General features: G+C 50.0%; 2 protein-coding genes and 1 pseudogene across 2 annotated transcripts; 1 reads left to right on the forward strand and 2 right to left on the reverse strand.

Moving 5' to 3' along the window:
- The window catches only part of LOC128347571 (zinc finger protein 729-like), a 55,813-nt pseudogene that overhangs the window by 11,255 nt on the left and 26,328 nt on the right, over positions 1-18,230 (reverse strand).
- Positions 1,005-15,358, reverse strand: LOC128347562 (zinc finger protein 213-like). Its single transcript, XM_053302521.1, has 4 exons — positions 14,279-15,358; positions 13,831-13,957; positions 1,822-1,899; positions 1,005-1,047 (listed from the first exon to the last, which is right to left on the reverse strand). The coding sequence occupies exons 1-4, from the start codon at positions 14,672-14,674 to the stop codon at positions 1,031-1,033; spliced, it is 618 nt and encodes a 205-aa protein (XP_053158496.1). The 5' UTR covers positions 14,675-15,358; the 3' UTR covers positions 1,005-1,030.
- LOC128347536 (endogenous retrovirus group 3 member 1 Env polyprotein-like) lies at positions 9,504-13,498 on the forward strand. Its single transcript, XM_053302455.1, has 2 exons — positions 9,504-11,965; positions 12,875-13,498. The coding sequence occupies exon 1, from the start codon at positions 9,681-9,683 to the stop codon at positions 10,755-10,757; it is 1,077 nt and encodes a 358-aa protein (XP_053158430.1). The 5' UTR covers positions 9,504-9,680; the 3' UTR covers positions 10,758-11,965; positions 12,875-13,498.

Below are 18,230 nucleotides of genomic sequence, written 5' to 3' on the forward strand. Positions count from 1 at the left end.
GCGCGTGTGCTTCGGCAGCTGGCAAGCAGGCGAGCAGTTGGCTGGGGACGGGGAGGGCGCGCTGGTGCCCAATGGGAAAGTTTAGCAGCGGAAGAGGCGGGGGAAGAGCCTACCAGCTGCTGCAACTGCCCACAGCACACAGGCAGGCACACAGTCTTCTGAGCAGCCAATGGGAGAGTGCCCGCCCGCCTGCTGGTGCCCTGGAGATTTCGCCTGAGCGAGTGGGGGTGTGTGGGCGGGTCAGCCACGGCGGAGGCAGCTGTGAGCAGCAGCGGGGGGAATAATTTTTTATTTTTTTAAAAAAACATTTTTTTAAAAAAAAATTTAATTGGGGTGGTTGGGGGCGGGGCATGGCAGCCAGTTTGCGTTACCCCTGCAAAGGCGCCTAGGTCACGTACCCTGCCTGCCCCTCCCTCGTTACGCCCCTGCTGGGGCCCAAAGGGGGTGACTTGGCAGTTAACTGGTTTCCATCTGCCAGAGCTTGCTGCTCAGGGCTATTTAGAGTGCTGCCAGTGGCGGTGGGCCCACCACCAAAGGGGCGGCGTGGGTTTGGGGTGGTATAGAAGTGTGTTAAATCAACAAACAGGACAGAGAGCCATCAGCACCGAGAGAGAACAGGCAGCATTTGTGTCCAGAAAGCCTCAGGCTGAGTCCTCCACACACCCATGTCAGGCTTTGGGTAGCAGGTTGAGAAGTCCTGTGCAAGAGACCCTGGAGAGATGCTACCAAACAGTGCAGACAAGAGGGCGGTGGGCCACCTCCAGCCTCAAAGGTAGGATGCCTCTGAGGCCGCTGGATAAGTGTCCCCCCACCCAGCAGAGAGGCCCCACAACCCTGCCAGAAGAACACACCCTCAAGGAATGCTGGGTCCCAATAAAGAAAGCGGCAGCAGCCATTCCTGGAGAGTGAAGGAGCCTTACCCAGAGAGGCCACATTCTGCCTATTCTCCTCCATGACTGCTCTGTGCAGGGCTCTTTGGTCTGCATCCAGCAGAGCCCACTCCTCCTCCGTGAAATGCACAGCCACCTCCTCAAAGGACACGGCACCCTGCAACAAGAACATATTGGACTCACAGGTCAGCAAACAGTCCCCCTACCCCTATAACACAGTGGCGCTCTAACCCCCGGACCTTGGGGGCCCAGTCCAGTCCTCCAAGGTCCGGTGGGGGGGCCTCCGAATTGCCACTGCCGGGGGCCTCCGGCAGCCACCCCATGCCCGCCCCCCAAACCTCATCTGTTGTTGTTGTTGTTTTAAATTCTTACTGCGTCCGAGGTGTGGCTGCGGGTGGGAGAGCAGAGAAGCCCTTCTTCCCTCTCCCTCCCTCTCCCTGCAGCGGCGGGGACTGATCTCTCAACTGCACAGGCACACCTCACAATTAGTAAAAGACACTGGCCTGGATGGACGGGCGCAGCAAACCTCTGGTCCCCGTCGTCGGGAGGGTGGGGTGGAGAGGGGAGAAGGACTACTCCGCTCCCCGCCCCCGCAGCCCTCCCCCCGGACATGGTACGAAATTTCAAAAGAGAAAAAAAGGGGGAAAACCAGCAGAGGTTTGGCAGAGCAGGCTCTCCAAAGAAGGTTTCAAGTGGCCGTGCAGGGGTGGGGGCTAGCGATTGGGTGGTCTGAGTGACCAAATTACCTAGGTGCACCCCTGCCCATACACAAATCTCTGAGGAGAATTAAAATGAAGCAGTTAAGTATCCTCTGGCAGAATTCATGGCCTCTTGGCCTTCCTAGTGGGCAGGTTACAGAGATGCGAATATTATTTCAGGCTCAGGGAAAGGCACCTAGGCTGTCCCCCACATGATCCCTTTCCTACCTGACCTGGTTGGGTAGAAGCTGCTTCTCCATCCACACAGGGGAGCCATGATCTTGTCAACACCTCCAGTGGTCTTCCATGAACTAAGGGAGACAAAAGCGATCCTTTTTTGTCGAGCAATACAATGTTACATTAGGAACATAAGAGCATAAGAACAGCCCTGCTGGATCAGACCCAAGGCCCATCTAGTCCAGCATCCCGTTTCACATAGTGGCCCACCAGATGCGGCCCCCAGATGCCCTCTCTCCTGCTGTTACTCCCCTGCAACTGGTACTCAGAGGCATCCTGCCTTTGAGGCTGGAGGTGGCCCACAGCCCTCCGTCACTGGAAGGACGGAGTCACTGCCCTGCAGGTTTGATGGGCAGAGCAGCACATATGGGATGAGATCTGTTGATTGCTTCTGTCCCTTCCCTGCAAAAGCACTGATACCACGGACATATTTCTTTGTTCGTTTGATTGATTCATCTATGTAAACTGCTTTGAGAACTCTGGTTGATGAGCAGTATATAAATATTATAGTAGTAGTAGGCGTCGTCTGTACTGTGCCACACTCATGGACATATTTCTTGCAGGGAGCAGCAGTTTTACGAGGAGAGGGGAGAAGAGAAGCAAAATTGACTCCCCAGTCTCCTTCCCCGCGTGCTTCTCTGCCCATCAAGCCTGCAGGGCCACTGCTCTAAAAACTCCCTGCTCCAACGCAGCTCTGATAAGGTTGATGGTCCACTGTCCATCCCATCAGCTGTGGACTATAGAACAGGCTCACGCAGTACAACATCCGGCCCGCGAGGCCCTTTCTCTTGGCCCGCTACTCGCCACCTGAGCTCTCCACGGGGCTCGCTTCCCCCCACCCCCACTCGATTCTCCCCACCAGCTGCCGAGTCCCTTGGGGCCGGGCGCTTCCTGGAACTGAGGGTGCATTTGAGCCCTGAAGAAGATACAGGGCATATGCGTGGCCTCATTCAGTGCAGGCAGGTGCTCTGTGTATCTTTCCGGGCACACACAGGCCCTCCTTTCCAGGAAGCCCCCAGAAGCAGCGAGGGGCTCGGGAACTGGTGGGAAAAGGGAGCAGGGGAGGGAGCCCCTCTGAGAACATACTTGTTGCTCAGCCAGTGGAGGCAAGGCAAGCTAGCGGGCAGGCAGTCCTAAAGGTCCTGCACTTCCTCTCTCTCTCAGAGGCATGTGCCTGGGGCGGCTACTGCCGGCTGAACCAGCAAAGAAAGCATGTGGGCGGGAGCTGGTGCTCTCCCTCCTGAGCCCCTCTGCCCCCCTGATGAGAATGATGGCACACATGCACACTCCGTCTCCATCAGAAGGCATGTGCACCATCATCTCCAGGCCCCGATGGAAGCGAGGGGTTTGGGGGCCAGGGCAGCAGAAAGGGGGGCCAGGCAGCACACTGCTCGCCTTCCCAGCCGCCTGCCCTCCTTTCCAAGAAGCTCGAAGCTCCAACTGAAGGAGGCCAGGGAGGCTTGGGAGTGGGGGAGGGCAGATGGAGCAAGCCCGCAGAATGCGCCGCCTTGCCCTCGCTGCTGTGGAGTGGTGCCCCCACCTACGTTCCAACTGGATTCCTCCATTCAATCAATTCCTAAGTCACAACTGGATTGAGGAGTGAATAACTCTGCTTGGATTTCCACACCATCTCAAAAAGCCCCCTGCAAATAACGTTTGAAGTTATTCAATAAGGGTTTGTTGCCATAAGGGTTTTGTTGCACATTTTGGGTGGTATAGAAATATTTTAAATAAATAATTAATAAAAATAATGGTTATGAAGTTTAATCCAATCTATATATTTATTTCTCCTAGGCGTACCCTTCACTAATCCCATGTGTGGCAGTTCTCGCGAGACTTCATGACGGGGACAGGGGAGAAAATAGGGATGCGGTGGTGGGCCGCCCGGCCAACAGGAGAGACAGGCGGGTGGGGGTAGTCTAGCTTTCCCACCAGCCCGCCAACCAGAAAGTGCTGGGCAGGGGTGGGGGGTAAGAAGAAGCAGGCTGCCGGGAGCAGGTGGCGGGCCAGCCCACCCACTGGGAATTGGTGGGCGGCGGGGAGGAGGTGGTGGGCCGACTTTCCAGCCAGACTGCCAGCCAGAAAGTGCCGTGAGTGGGGAGTGAGAAGAAGCGGGCCGGGTCGGCTGCTGGGAACAGGCGGCTAGATGCCCGGACAGCGGGAATTGATGGATAGGCTGGCGGGCGAGAGAAGGTAGTGGGCCGGCTTTCCTGCAGCCAGAAAGTGCTGGGGGTGAGAAGACGCCGGCTCACCACCCAGAGAAGCAGACCAGCCAGGCAGCAGAGGCACAGATGCTCTGCTCCCGGCTCCGCTAGGTTAATTTGATTCACCTTGGCCTGCAAGAGCTTCTCCAGTTTAATTGGGAATTGGTGGGCGGCGGGCAGAAGGTGGCGGGCCGACTTTCCGGCCAGACTGCTAGCCAGAAATTGCTGTGTGTGGTGAGTGAGAAGAAGCGGGCCAGCCCAGCTGCCGGGAGCAGGCGGCAGCCTGCCCGGCCAGCAGGCATTGGCGGACAGGCTGGTGGGCGGGAGTAGGTGGTTGACCGGCTTTCCAGCCAGCCACAAAGTGCTGGGGGTGAGAAGAAGCAGGCCAGCCAGCCGGCCCTCCACCCAGAGAAGCAAGCCGGCCAGGCAGCAGAGGCACAGATGCTCTGCTCCCGGCTCCGCTTGGTTAATTTGATTCACCTTGACTTCCAGGAAAAATGGTGTTGTGACCTGTGGCTCTGGCGGTTTCTCCGCCAAGAACCGCACTAACCCTTTGGAGTAATAGACTAGTTATCAATCAGGAAGATTGACCACAGAGGAAAAATGGAGCTGTCACCTGAGAGCAGACTGGTGTAAACAAACAAGGTATAAATGCCTTGAAATCGAAACAGAAATAAATCGTGAAACGCCAGACAAACTCAGGAGAGACTTTCCATGAGTTTCCCACCCGAAGAGAAGAGAGCAACAACACCTGCTTTTTAGCAACTGCCTTTCCCAACTTTAATTCCTGTATTTTTCTTCTGCCGTTCTCTTTCTGTTCTCCCTCTCCAAGCTTCAAAATCATCAAGGTACTTTCTTTTTTCTTTTTCTTGAACTACGGGTTCATGTTACTTTATCAAAGAAATTACCAACCAGAACAGCATAGAAGACTCAGTTTTCAGTTAACTACAGCACTTACTATTAAGGATTTACAACTCTTAAGGCTTTACAACTTAGGCAACCTTCGAGTTATTTAATACTTTGAAATGGACCTGGTGTTGTTTTTTTAACTTTAGTTAAACAAGAGGACGAATAATCAAAAGGCAGACCTAAGGTTTGTTCATAACTAATTTGCTTATTTTTAATTTTGCTGGACATTTAATTGGTAGTGGAGTAACGAGTCAATGTTTAACATTTTAATATGTTTTTCTCTGGTTTGGTAAAGATTAATATTTTATTGTAATGGACAGTGAACAATTGACTATATCTCACTGGATTAACAGTGCTTAACATTTTATTACATCTTATTGGTGTTGACGGATGTTGTTTTTGTTTTGTTTTATGACTATCATTTATGGACTGCCCATGGATTATTCAAGCCCTTAATTGTGCTTATCAAACTATTTGAGGATTTTGATGTTAAATTCCTACTAAAATTTTCAACTGAAACTGGATTTTGGCAATGTGGCGATGATTAACTCTTTATTACATTTTTTGAAACCTTTAACTGTCTTAACCAGGCTACTTGAAGATTCTGATGTTAAACTTTATTAAAGTTATCAATTGAATGGAACAGGACTGGGGTCTCAGTTTTTAGTCATTGACTTTATGTTCCTTAAGGATTTACAACTTAAATAATTTTGGAGTAATGAACACCATTTAATACTATATGACTGTTACAGAAGGCTATTACTTAAGTCGGATTGGATTTTTTTTCTTTCCCTTTTTTTTGGCATGGCGTTGGTAAAGAAGAAGCTTTCTCGGTTGTTTACAACCCAAGCAATCTTCGATGGTTTATTGCTTTGAATGGGTTTATGAGACTCTGTTAAACAATTACCGGTAGTATAGAGCTATATCCTTCCATGAGAACTTCTTCCCTTATCTTGAAGCAGAACATCTGGTTCCAGTTTGTTTTCGTAAAGGACTTGAGAAAGCTGAAACCTCCCAACACAGCATATTCTAACTTGCCAGAGGACTGTGGAATGAGCCTCCCAGGTAACATAAACTGGTGCCGTTGAGGACTTCGGATGGTTTGCTGGTGATTACCTGCCCATCGGTGGCTGCTTGGGGGGTCCCTTTCTCACGTCGTGGGAGAACAACCCTTCGGCACCACTTCCCCCATTGTAAGAAGGAAGGTTTTGACCCCCGGCGGCGTGAGATCCAGACTCCCAAGCCCACCAAAGACGGGTGCGGAACGAGGCACACCAATGCAAGGGGTCCGGACAGGTGAAGTATTGGGAGTCCCGGGATGGGTAGGAGACCAAGGGAATAGCCCACCCTAGGTCAAGGGCCGCTGCAGGCAGAGGGCACTGCCTAAAAGCAGGACAGGCTCTGGGAGGAGGAACAAGGGAGGAGTTGGTGTGAATGTGTGCAGTTTGAGAGTTTGGTGAGTGCAGAGGGGGACCCCAAAGGGGGAAACCGACCCCGAGTGTGGCCCTGCACTGGCAGAGGCGGGACTCCTGAGTACGTTTTCTGTCCCGGCGACGGGAGGAGAGCGGAAACTGGAGGTGCGAAGTGTGAATTTGTCTGTCTAAAATCCTTTTGTGCCTCACTGCGTGGATCCCTTACCCGCAGTCCGTCCCCCCCCCCCCGAAATGTCTGTTTGTTCAGAGTGTAAGAGAGCACGCCTCTGGGAAAACAATGGGAGGGGAAGGGTCAATGCTGAAGAGCTTCAAGCCAGGCTGGGGGGCGGCTCTGAGGGACTTCAGGCTACAAGAGTCCCGAGAGCCAGAGGCCCAAGCCTGCCAGGACCGTGTAAAGCACTTGGGGGTCCACATCCCCAAGGCCAGTGGGAATTAGGAACACGGTAGGAAGGAGGCAGTTTGCTTTCTGCCTAACTCAGAGGCCCAGGAAATGTAGTTACAGGGGACCCAGGCTAAACCCCTACATAGGTACCAGGTTGGTCCCTGAGACCAAATGCCTTTCCCCATGGATCGGGAGCTGTTGCAAGCAACAGGCAACCCTCTCTGTAGCCATGAGGGCAGAGGCCCAGGCAAGCAGGCTGGGACCATTTGCCCAGCAGAGATAGAGGTAAATCTCAAGAGGAGAAGTGCAAGTTGCAGGAGATTGGCACAGATTCACTTGGAAAGGTGCAGAGAGGTAGAGATGTTTCAGGAGGTTTATTTGGTGCATGTGATGTAAAGGCTGGTTAATTGTTGAAAGGCAGATGGAAAGAGGCTGGTTTAAGGAAAGGAAAAGGAAAAGTGTGAAGTACTGAAGGTTTGGCATGTTGTTTGGAGTTGCTTGTTGTGAAGCCAGGAAGGTAATGTTTGGGTGGTTGTAGGACAAGGAGGGACAGACAGAAGGTGGAGAAGCAGGGAAATAGGAGAACAGAGAAGGACAGGGGAGAGGAGATAGAAAGGAAGTGGAAGGCGTGGTGGGACGGGAAACCGGAGGCCACCAAAGTCCTGATAGCGCAGGACGTAGCCGGGAGCCTTCCAGTAGGCTTGGGCAGAGAATGCCCAAGGAAAGGCTCATGGCCAGAGACAAAAGGTTAACTTTTGGCGGCCACCACTTCAGAAGGCATGGGTAAGTTGAGCAGGAGAAGGAACAGGTCAGGATATAGAGGAGGGTCACAGGGAAGGGAAGGAGTGCCCCACGAGAAACCGGGAACTCCTGCCTGGGAGGCCAGTGGTCACAACACAAGTCTAGCAGAAGGATGCCACAGGGACAGGTGTTGGAAGACCACCATCACAGGGGCCCCCGAGAGGCAGGAGCCAGGAGACTTTGTCAGCCTGGCCTCCCCAAGGAGGGCTAGGACAAACCGGTTACCATCAACACAGGGGGCCAGGTTGTTTGGTGTACCCAGCAAGTGGCTGTTATGCACTGCAGGGGCTACCAAAGGGGGGATGGCAGGAAGACACAAGGCAACAGGAGGGCTGACCAGGCAGCCCAAAGAGTGGCTGAGGGTCTGCAAGCAGATCCAGTCCAACAGGGGATCCTGTTGTCCAACCCCCAGACCTCTGGGACCCACAACACCCAGAGGATGAAACCAGGATGGCTGAGTCACCAGCCAGGGACCAGGGCTGGTCCTTTCAGCCAGCCAGAGAGCAGGCAGGCAATGCCCAGAGGGTTGGGACACGCTTTGGTAGAACACTACCATCAGTCCACCCACAGGGGAAGAAATGGCCCCGCAAGGCTACTGCAGGAATCCCTACATGTCTGCAACGTGTCTGCTTAGGGAAAAAGCTTGTGCACGTTACATGACATGTGCCAGGATAGGAGCCCATTGTGCTCCTTGGGGCTCAGGCAGTAGAGGTAGCCCCAATTGAGAATGTCCAAATTGACTTCACTGATTTCCCGGGGCAGGGACAGTTCACCAAGTCCCTGCATCTGCTCACACCAACACAAGGTGTTGAAGCGTTCGTTACATGCACAGGAAAGGAGAGTAAGGTCACTGGGGTCCTGCTGGAAGAGGCCATAACAAGGTTTGGCCTCCCCCTGACAACCAAGTTCTGAGCCCTCGCTTGTGGCCAGAATCATCCAGCAGGTAGCCCAGGCTCTCCAATTACCTGGAAACTCCACACAAGCTGTAGGGCCCAATCCTCAGCAAAGAGTGGAGCGCATAGACAGGGCAAAGACCCAGTTGGTTAAATCATGCCAGGAGACCCATCTGACCTGGCCAGAATTGGTCTCCAGCACCTTCTCCCTGTATCAGGACCACTCCAGTTAATCCCTCTGTTGAGGCCCTGTATGGGAGCCTGCCACTCATTGTTTCTTGAGTGACCCCTGATCTGACCCAACTGGGGAACACCAGAGTGGCAGACCAGATCCGACAGCTGGGAAGTCAATTCAGGGACCAAAAACCGTGGATCCAGGGGCGAATCCCAGTCTCCTTGTTGCCACAGTGCAACCGTTTTGGCCAGAGGACCAAGGCAGGCTCTCGGGCCCCTCTGATGGGACCTCATACAGTTCCATTGGCCACACAGATGGCTGTCAAGGTGGGGGGAGTTGCTGCCTGGATCCACTGGTCCCACCTAAATTAGCACCGCATGAGTGGACCACTAAATTAGATTCTAAAAGCCACTCCAACTCCGACTTCGCTGCAGGTGCTCTCGAACCCCAGGCCAACCCGAGGAAACCGAGGCAGAAGGCAAGACCGCCACTCCCCCGCTGACCGGAACTGGTGGAGGACACAGGTCGAGACCGTGGGCATCGGCTCTCTGCTTCAATCCCACCGGAACCGGATTGTTGCACAGAGTGAAGAAAGAAGGAACCAGCATCACCAGACCCCAGGACCGGCTCTCCTGGTCTATCCTCAGTTACTGTAACCTCACATTCCACTCCCCCAGGCTGCCCAGAGATCCTAGTGTCTGTTAGGTTCAAGAGGGCGGGCAGTGCACCCATCTATAACTATGCTTTTGTTTCATGGCTGCGGGACACTCCCCCACCTCAGCTTTCTGGCCTTATACTTAATCTCCGGCCTGTCCCTTCCGGAGCAGGAGACAGGGCCCAAAGGGGGGTGTAACCCTTGCTTGCGGATTACAACTGATGGCTGGAAGACCACTCAGACGTTGGTCTATCACAGTTCGTACAGTTGTAATGGCACTAGCTCAGCCTGCCGCCACGCTAACACCACTTACCAGGTGTGCACAGAGGCCGGCTCCATAGTCTGCCACACCCCAGGCAGGCAGACCAGGTGGCAGCTCCAGTTATATGGGCCAGATTCGGGAATGGGAGCTACTGCCTATAACAAACTCTTGAGGTACACTACCGTGCCTTCCTATACCCAGGACAAGCCACTGACCCTTTGCTTCGACACCTGTCATGCCACAGACCAGGACCCGGCTGGGACATATTGTGGAGGGGTAGAATGGGAAAGAACCTACCGCACAGCCAGGTTCTATGTAGGTTTCCACAGGGCTACTCTGAACAGGGCTCCTGCTCGGTCTGGGAAGTGGGACACGAACCGCCAGAGGTGGGTGAACGCCTTGGGAGGAAAGGTTACCCACGGCCAGACAAAACCAGACTGTAAACACCATCGCTGCACCCCCCTCTGCCTCAGAATCACTCCTAACCAGGCCAAGAGTTCCTGGGTGCGAGTAGGAGAAGGAAATTATGAGGCTGAAGTTAGCATGGGAGTCCATGTCCCAGGGGCCAGAGATCCAACCGGTAGAATCCGGTTCCTGATGAAAGGGAACTGGGAGAAACCCACTGAACACCTTGTCCACACTACGTTCTGGAAGGAGATGGGCACAACCGTGGAAGTGCCAGCTGTTACCAAGAACCTGTTTGTGGACTTAGCAGAGCGAGTAGCCCTAAGCTTGAGTGTGACAAACTGCTACGTTTGTGCAGGCACCAAGATGGGCGAGCAGTGGCCCTGGGAGGCACGGGAGGTGGATTATGTCAACATAAGTAGGAGCCCGAATTTAACATGGACAGATCAACAGCGCCCCACCCAGTGGGCCCTCCAGAACTCCATCATAGGGTCCAGATGTTTTATTCGCCCGGCTGGGCAGAAATATAACATCTCCACAGGGACCCTGGCCTGTGAGGCAGGGATGGTTTGTAATACCACAAGGAAGTGGATGGACTTCAATCATGCAGGCGCCAAGATCCTTATAATCAGTCTACCCAGAAGAGTCTATATGATCTCTGGGAGGACCCCTGCGGGATCTCCAGCTCTTGGGAGGCTCCAGACCACCTGTACTGGATTTGTGGGACAGCCGCCTATGTCAGTTTGCCTCCAACTTGGGCAGGAACCTGCGTGCTGGGCACAATTAAACCCAGCTTTTTCCTCTTACCCATAAGGGCAGGCGAACGACTGGGAGTCCCAGTCTATGAGAGCAGAGGGTGAACCAAGCGGGGTATTGGTTCACCTCTGAGAATAGGAAACTGGAAGGACAATGAATGGCCCCCAGAGCGGATAATACAGTATTATGGGCCCGCCACTTGGGCTCAAGATGGAACTTATGGGTACAGAACCCCCATATACATGCTCAACCGTATAATAAGGTTACAAGCCGTGCTTGAAATCGTTCCTAATGAGACCTCTTTGGCTCTCAGCCTCCTAGCCAAAACTAACACTCAGCTCCGCACAGCAGTGTACCAAAATCGGCTAGCACTTGACTATCTGCTAGCAATGGAGGGTGGTGTGTGTGGAAAATTCAACCTGTCTAATTGTTGTATCCAGATCAATGACCAAGGGAAGGCCATAGAGGAAATCACTGATCGGATGCGCAAAATAGCTCATGTTCCAGTCCAGAACTGGGAAGGCCTAGCCACCCCCGATTGGTTTGAAAATTGGTTTGAGTACTTTGGAGGTTTGAAAACCATGGTGGGAGGAGTTCTGATATTGCTTTTTGGTTGTTTATTGATACCTTGTTTATTACCCCTGTTTATCTCTTTGGGACGAGAGGCCGTTGAGAGAATAGTAAGAAAAGAAACTGCCCCCCATATAATGGCTATGTATACAAGGTTACCTCAAGAAGAGAAGCCATAAAAATGGCTTCTAAGGGGGGAAATGTGGAATGAGGGGAAAATGCCTTTTCTGAAAGCTGCTTTGTAATCACTTTGTTCTCATGGAATGGGAAAGTGTCTTTGCACTGGTCAAGAAATGGTTAATAGAGTCTGCAAGTTGCGAGCTGTAAAGCCATAAATTTGCTGACAAGCTAGAGGGGGAAGAGCCCCCTTCTCCTTGTATCTTTTGAAAAAGCAAAGGCCTGTAAAACACTTCAAGGCCATCTGAGGAAGACAGTTTCGCTTATCAATATGCAGTAGAAATGTTTCTTTGTACTAGGGAATGCTTGTCTAACTAGCAATGATTATAAAATTTGTAATATGACGGACAATGATGTTAACCAATGAACTAATTGGTTCTTTGGGGCTGAATGTTGATGCCCAGCTATGTAGTTATGCCAAAGTATAAAAACTTGTGACCCAGGCAGCTGCGTGCGATTCTCTAGTAGGCCGCGAGGCACGGAGAATTGGCCACCAGCGCTGGTAAACTAAATAAATGGTGATTATTGCTTCCTTCAATCATCCTTGTTCGTCTGGTTTGTGGTAACTGGGGGCCTCCCAGGTAACAGGACTGGGGGTGGGGGTTATGTTAACTGTTTCCTCTCCATTTTGGGAAAATAGTTCGTGTTATTTTAATTGTCAGATAATAACGGACATGCGTTTAATCTGGACTCTAGTGCCTGATACTAGTAGGGGAACTATACTGTTAGGTAAATTCTTGTATTAACTCTTGCATTCCCTGTAAATATTACTTGGTAACTCTTTATTTGGGAATTCTACATTACCAAAGTATAGTCAAGTATTCCCTTGTCAATTCTGCTTGGTACCACTTTTAAGTGGGAATTCGGTTTGGGCCTGTGAAGTTGCTTTTTGAAAGATTATACCTGTATTGAACATTATTATTCCCTGTGAAACTGATTGGTGGTAAACAAAGTAGGGAATTTAAGTAAGGTTTAACATGTCTGTTAAAATGATGTCTTACAATCAGTTTTTTTCTCTCAGTTATGGGAGAGCTAAATAAGATTTCCTCACAAATAGACAGTATGACTGCAAAGTTATCTCTTCAACAGGAGGGGTTTCAGATCAAATCAGAGGTTAGATTTCAGATGATTTCTGGTAAGACAGTGCAATCTGAACAATATAAGGCTTCATCGCAGGATAGTTGCACTGATAAACAAACGTCTGAAGATCTGCATGTTACTTTATCAGACCTTGGAAATGATATGATGGGATTCAGGGGGAAGGATCACACATCCAACTTTTGATACAGCTAAATGTTTCACAAACTCATTCAAGTTCAGATGGGTTTTACTTGCCTGGCACCCCTTCTCTGATGTTAAAAAGATTTGGATACATATGTTTTTAGATTCAAAATAAGTCTTAACTGCATTATCTTCTCTCTTTTTAGTCTTCACTGGATTGCTAATTGGACTGGCTTATTGACAAAGTCTTTGATGATTTTATGTTATGGCTTCCTCCTGTTCCTTCATTTTATTGTTTTTATTTAGTTTAATAGCATTACCAACTGGCCTGGTTCATTGATGATAAAAAGTTCCCACTCCCTCCTACTCCATTATAGACTATTAGTATACTAGTTTTCCTTTGTTTAGTAGGAAATAAGATTTTTATATTTACTAATTTGAGCATTTTTGTTATTTTTCTGGTATTTTCTATTTCCATCTTAGTTTGCCTTGATGCAATCATCCAATACTTTTTGAGAGATAATATGTTAGGTACCTGAATGATATAAAAACCAATGAGATTCAGGTTTAATTTGAAGTTCATAACTGATAGAGTTGCCATTTTTTCATCATCATACCCACTCTTGGATTTTGTTTAAAAAGGACATTTGGTCGGATTACACAACTTTGATGATAAGATTGTACTTTATTTGTGGACTATAAGTTTGTTAAACAAGGATGTAAAACTGTCTTTATTCATGGATATTGTAATTTTGGAGATGCATCTTTCCTTTGATCCTATATTAATTTCTTTTCGTTCTTTTATCTTTGTATGTTTGAATCTTTGTATTTTTAAAACCAATTTTTGTATTTGTATTTTTAAAACCAATAAAATATAATTTAAAATAATAATAATAATAATAATTTGATTCACCTTGGCCTGTAAGAGCTTCTACAGTTCAATTTTAATTAAATTAATTTAATGAATTTCATTTTAATTCAATTAATTAATTAATTAATATTAAATTTAATAATCAGTGCCCTAAAGCTTTCAGCACACCACAGCATTTCAGTTGTGCACCCCTGCTCATCCCCCACAGACAGATGCAGGTTGACAAAGACCCCCTTTTAGGCACATGGGATTAAGGGAGACCCAGCAGAGGTGGGATCTGTTATTCCTTACCCAGTGAGGTGGCATCCGCATGATGCTCCTGAGAGCTCCCTACGTGCAGCAGCTTCAATCTGGCGTCTGATAGAGTCTTCTCTGCCTCAAAAACCAAGAGGTTTGCTTCTGCTAATGGCCCCTGCACCTGAAAAGCCAACAGAAATCCCAGGCAGGGAACGGGGAGGCAGGGTTTAGAAAAGGCAATGGCAGGGGTGGGTGATGGAGGGAGAAGGGTTGGGATACTTCCCCCTGCAAGGGCACTGAGAGAAATCCGGGCAAATTAAGGACATTTCTCCTTGCTTATATGATTCTCCATTTCAATAAGCACACTTAACTCTTAATTAGTTTGACTTCTTTCTCGTATTAGTGACACCCTGAGGTCTTACAGAAAGGTGGAATATCATTTTTTTATATACATGAATATATGATGAGAACAACTTATTTAATCTTCTACCAACTCTCTCACCTGCTGCTCTTCCTGCTTCTTGGCCTCTGCCTGGCTCAGGAGGAAACCTTCTGCCAGGGCCACTGCCTGCGAACTGGTTTCTGCTCCACATTCCCTCACCCAGCTATACACCTCCGGGGGCAGGATGGTCAGAAACTGCTCTAGGATCACAAGGTCCATGATCTGGTGTTTTGTGTGCTGCTCTGGTCTGAGCCACCGACGGCAAAGGTGGTGGAGTCGGCTGCAAACCTGTCGGGGTCCCTCAACCTCCTGGTAGCGGAATTGCCTGAAGCATTTGCGCTGTACATATGAAGGCAGCGTGTCCTTATGCAAGATTTCCTGCAGAGTCATTTCCCAGAATTCCTCACTGCTCACAGCCTTGATGGCCTCTGGAACACCCGAGTCTTGCATTTCCATCTTCAATTCTGTGCTCCAAAGGCAGCCTCCAAGAAGGCCAAAGTTGTTTCACCAACAGACTGGTCCTTGCAGCAGGAACTGCTGTAATGGATGAAGCCACGGAGTACTGCAAAGCAAAAACGTGGTTCTGTGCTTGAAGTAGGACACCCCCAAGTCGTGGAGGCATTTCACTAAGGAAAGGGGATAATCTGAGCTCCTGATAGAGGCTTCCCTTTATAGGAAAGGAGCCAAATCTAAAGGGCCCCTGCAGGATGGAAGGAGGTTCCTTCCTTTGCAAGTCACAGACCAATGCAGAGCCTCCTCCCCGAAAAGGCTGGCTGTGTCCCCCCCGCTGCCCACAACAGCCTTCTCTCCCCCACCCCTCTTTCCTCCCCAAATATTCCAGCCAGATCTGCTTCTCCCCCTTTCCTCCTCCTCCTCCAGGGACCACTGTCTTTTTTTCCTGTTAGGGCCCAGCAAAGCTACTGAGGGCAAGCAGCTGGAAAACTGGCTTCTGTCTCCTCAAAGCCTCCTCCTTTTGCACAAACGCTATTCTTGTGAGGAACTGCAGAGGGATCATCAGCCCCACACAGACCACCTCCCCATGAGCTGATGTGGGGGGGCTGCTGGGGTGACATTCCTCCCTCCTTCTCCCCCCACTCACTTCTTGGGCTTTGCTCTCCCCCACTCACTCGATTCCTTGCCCTTTCCCTTCCTCCTTGGCGGGACAGGAAGAGACTGTGGCCAATCATGATCCCTTTTGCCCTCTCTAGGAATCACGTCTCTCTCACCTTAACTCTTTGCTGGCATTTCTCAGTCGGCACGCAGTCAAACGGCGGGCGGGGTGGGGGGGAGCGAGCTTCCTTCCACCCTTTCCCTTCAGAAGAGAAAAAAAATGTTCACATAGGAAAAAGACATGTTAACTCTCAGTCCTTACCAGGACTATGACATTGGACTGAAACTCCCGCCCCACCCGCACCGCCCCCGCCAACACCACCAGGGTAGCATCTACTCGAGAGGTAGAAATGCAACAGATACAGCTTCCCACGTGGAAGCACCAGGATGGGCTTTGCCTGTTTAATTCTTGCCTCTCGCCTTGTTCCCCCCTGGTTCTGTCCTGAGGTGCATTGGTGGCATGCACTCCAGATCCTTGCCGCTAGAGGATCACCCATAGTCCTGTTTTCATCTTCAACATCTGGATGTTTCTTAATCGAGCCTAATATATATTTGAGGGCTGGGGTGTGTGGGTGGCGGAACACGGTCAGAAGAGGGATGAGCATGCTCAGTAGATGGCAACATAGGATGCTGCTCTATACTGAGTCAGACCCTTGGTCCATCTAGCTCAGTACTGTCTACACAGACTGCGTAGCGGCAGCATCTCCAAGGTTGCAGGCTGTCATCTCTCTCAGCCCTTCCTTGGAGATGTCAGGGAGGGAACTTGGAACCTTCTGCTCTTCCCAGAGGAGCTCCATCCCCTGACGGGAAGATCTTACGGTGCTCACATGTTGTCTCTCATTCATACACAGCCAGGATAGACCCTGCTTAGCTAAGGGGACAAGTCATGTTTCCTACCACAAGACGAGGTCTCCGCTAACTGACAGTATCACCGCCTACCTTATAGGGCTGAATAAGGCTCCAACAAGATAATGCAAAATGTTTTGAACGATCCGAAGAAGCACCTCTGAGTGTATGACCAAGACCACGCAAGCCTTTCTTTTCCACCCCGTCCGCCATTCCTTCCATTCAATGGCATCCGTGTTTAAACCGTGTTTAATTCATGTTAATCTCCCCCCTCCTCCATTCCCCAACAAGGTGGTACTAAACCACTTGCCAACAGAGAATGCCTACTTACCAATAGCCAACAATAGAAAACCTAGGAATGCCAATAGGGAACAAAATTTAAGGTATATGGACAGTCAATAGAATTCTACCCTGCCAACTCCCCCCCCCACCCCCGGCTATGATAATGCCAGAGTGATCCTTAAGCAGCGTATTATTGATATGAGACACCAGATAGATTTAGGTCGGCCATCAAGCTACAGATAGATTGGAGCAGTTAAGCCCTTGCAAAAACCAGCCAACTCTTTGTATAATCTGACATATTCAACCCCCAGAAGGGCCCTGACACTAGTCCTGATGGATGTGTTGCCCTCTGTGGTATTAGAGGGTAGATTTAGGAGGGTTCCTTTTTCTGAGAGATTGCGTCCTTGTGGGAATGGCGATGTTGAACCAGTAGGTCACGTGCTTCTGTATTGCTCATTTTATCATGATCTGCATCTTAGATTTATTGCTCCTCTTGTTTTTAGATATCCAAATAATTCTGATGAGTTTTATATAAACTTATTTCTTTCTGATAAGTATACCGATGTCACGCATCTCTGGTGGCCAAATTCTGTACAGCTGCAATTAAGACCCACCCACGGTGTGTTGGAGATGGTTCATACAGGTTCTTAATTCGTCTTGTTTTTATTTTGTCATGTTATTCCATTTTATATTTTATGTAATAGTTCTTAATTGTATATTTTATGTGTATGTATATATATGCATGCACTGGTATCGAGTATTTTGGGGACTCTTGTAACTGGATTTGTGAACTGTGTGCTGATCTTTGATCATAATAAACTGAATTGAATTCTACAAGAATCTCTCTAAATAGCTGCAACAACTAAACTCTGCATTCTACTCTGTAACTGGAATGGGTAAGTTCTTCAATGCTCTGCTAATTAATCACAAAACCCATCACGGGGAAATTACAACCTCCAACAGATCTCCCTATTGTTCCCTAATGGTAAATGGTGAACTTAAATTGTTTCCTGTTGGCAAGCAGTGATCTTCCATGGTTGCTATTGGCAAGCATGTGTCCCTTTGGGCGGTGGGAAGCCTTTCTTCAGCAGTCTCTACATTGTGAGCCCTTTCAGCTCTGAATCCTGCCAGCCACTCTTTTCGGGGAGCCACCCGGGCTCTCACCTCGCCCCTGGGGCTTCCACCTGGGCAGCTCTTCCCCTAGCCGCCCACCACCCCGCACCTAGCTCTTCTTCAATCGGTCCCTTTGGCTTTACCTCAGGAAGTTTACTGCTGCTTAAAAACACCACTACCTGCTCTTTGCTTCAACCCGTCAAAGAGCCAACCACCTCCGTGCCCTGTTGCTGCAGCTGTAGAAGTCTCTGACTCTCTGGGCCAATGGGGGTTTGGCCTGTTCATTCTCCCGGGACGGGAGGAGGTGGGAACCTTGAATAATTCTGTGTGTTCAGGGTACTGCTGAACCCCATTTTAAACATATGGGGAGAGGAAGCCCAGCGGGGAGAGAAAGGCTGCTGCTGGTGGGAGGAGGCGCGGACCGCCACTCAACCCGTCGTGGACCGACACTGGTCCACGGACTGGTGGTTGAGAAACTGTGGTCTACACTGTCTGGTAGCAGATCTCCAAGGTTGCGGGCAGGAGTTCCTCCCAGTCCTACATGGAGACGGCAGGGATGGAACCCAGGACCTTCTGCATGCAAGGAGCTCAGAAGCAGGCAGACAGGCAAGTCAATATCTTGAGCTTCAACACTTCCTAGCACCTCCAATTTCAAGGACTG

This window comes from Hemicordylus capensis, chromosome 2 (assembly GCF_027244095.1).
Source record: "Hemicordylus capensis ecotype Gifberg chromosome 2, rHemCap1.1.pri, whole genome shotgun sequence".
Lineage (NCBI taxonomy): Eukaryota > Metazoa > Chordata > Lepidosauria > Squamata > Cordylidae > Hemicordylus > Hemicordylus capensis.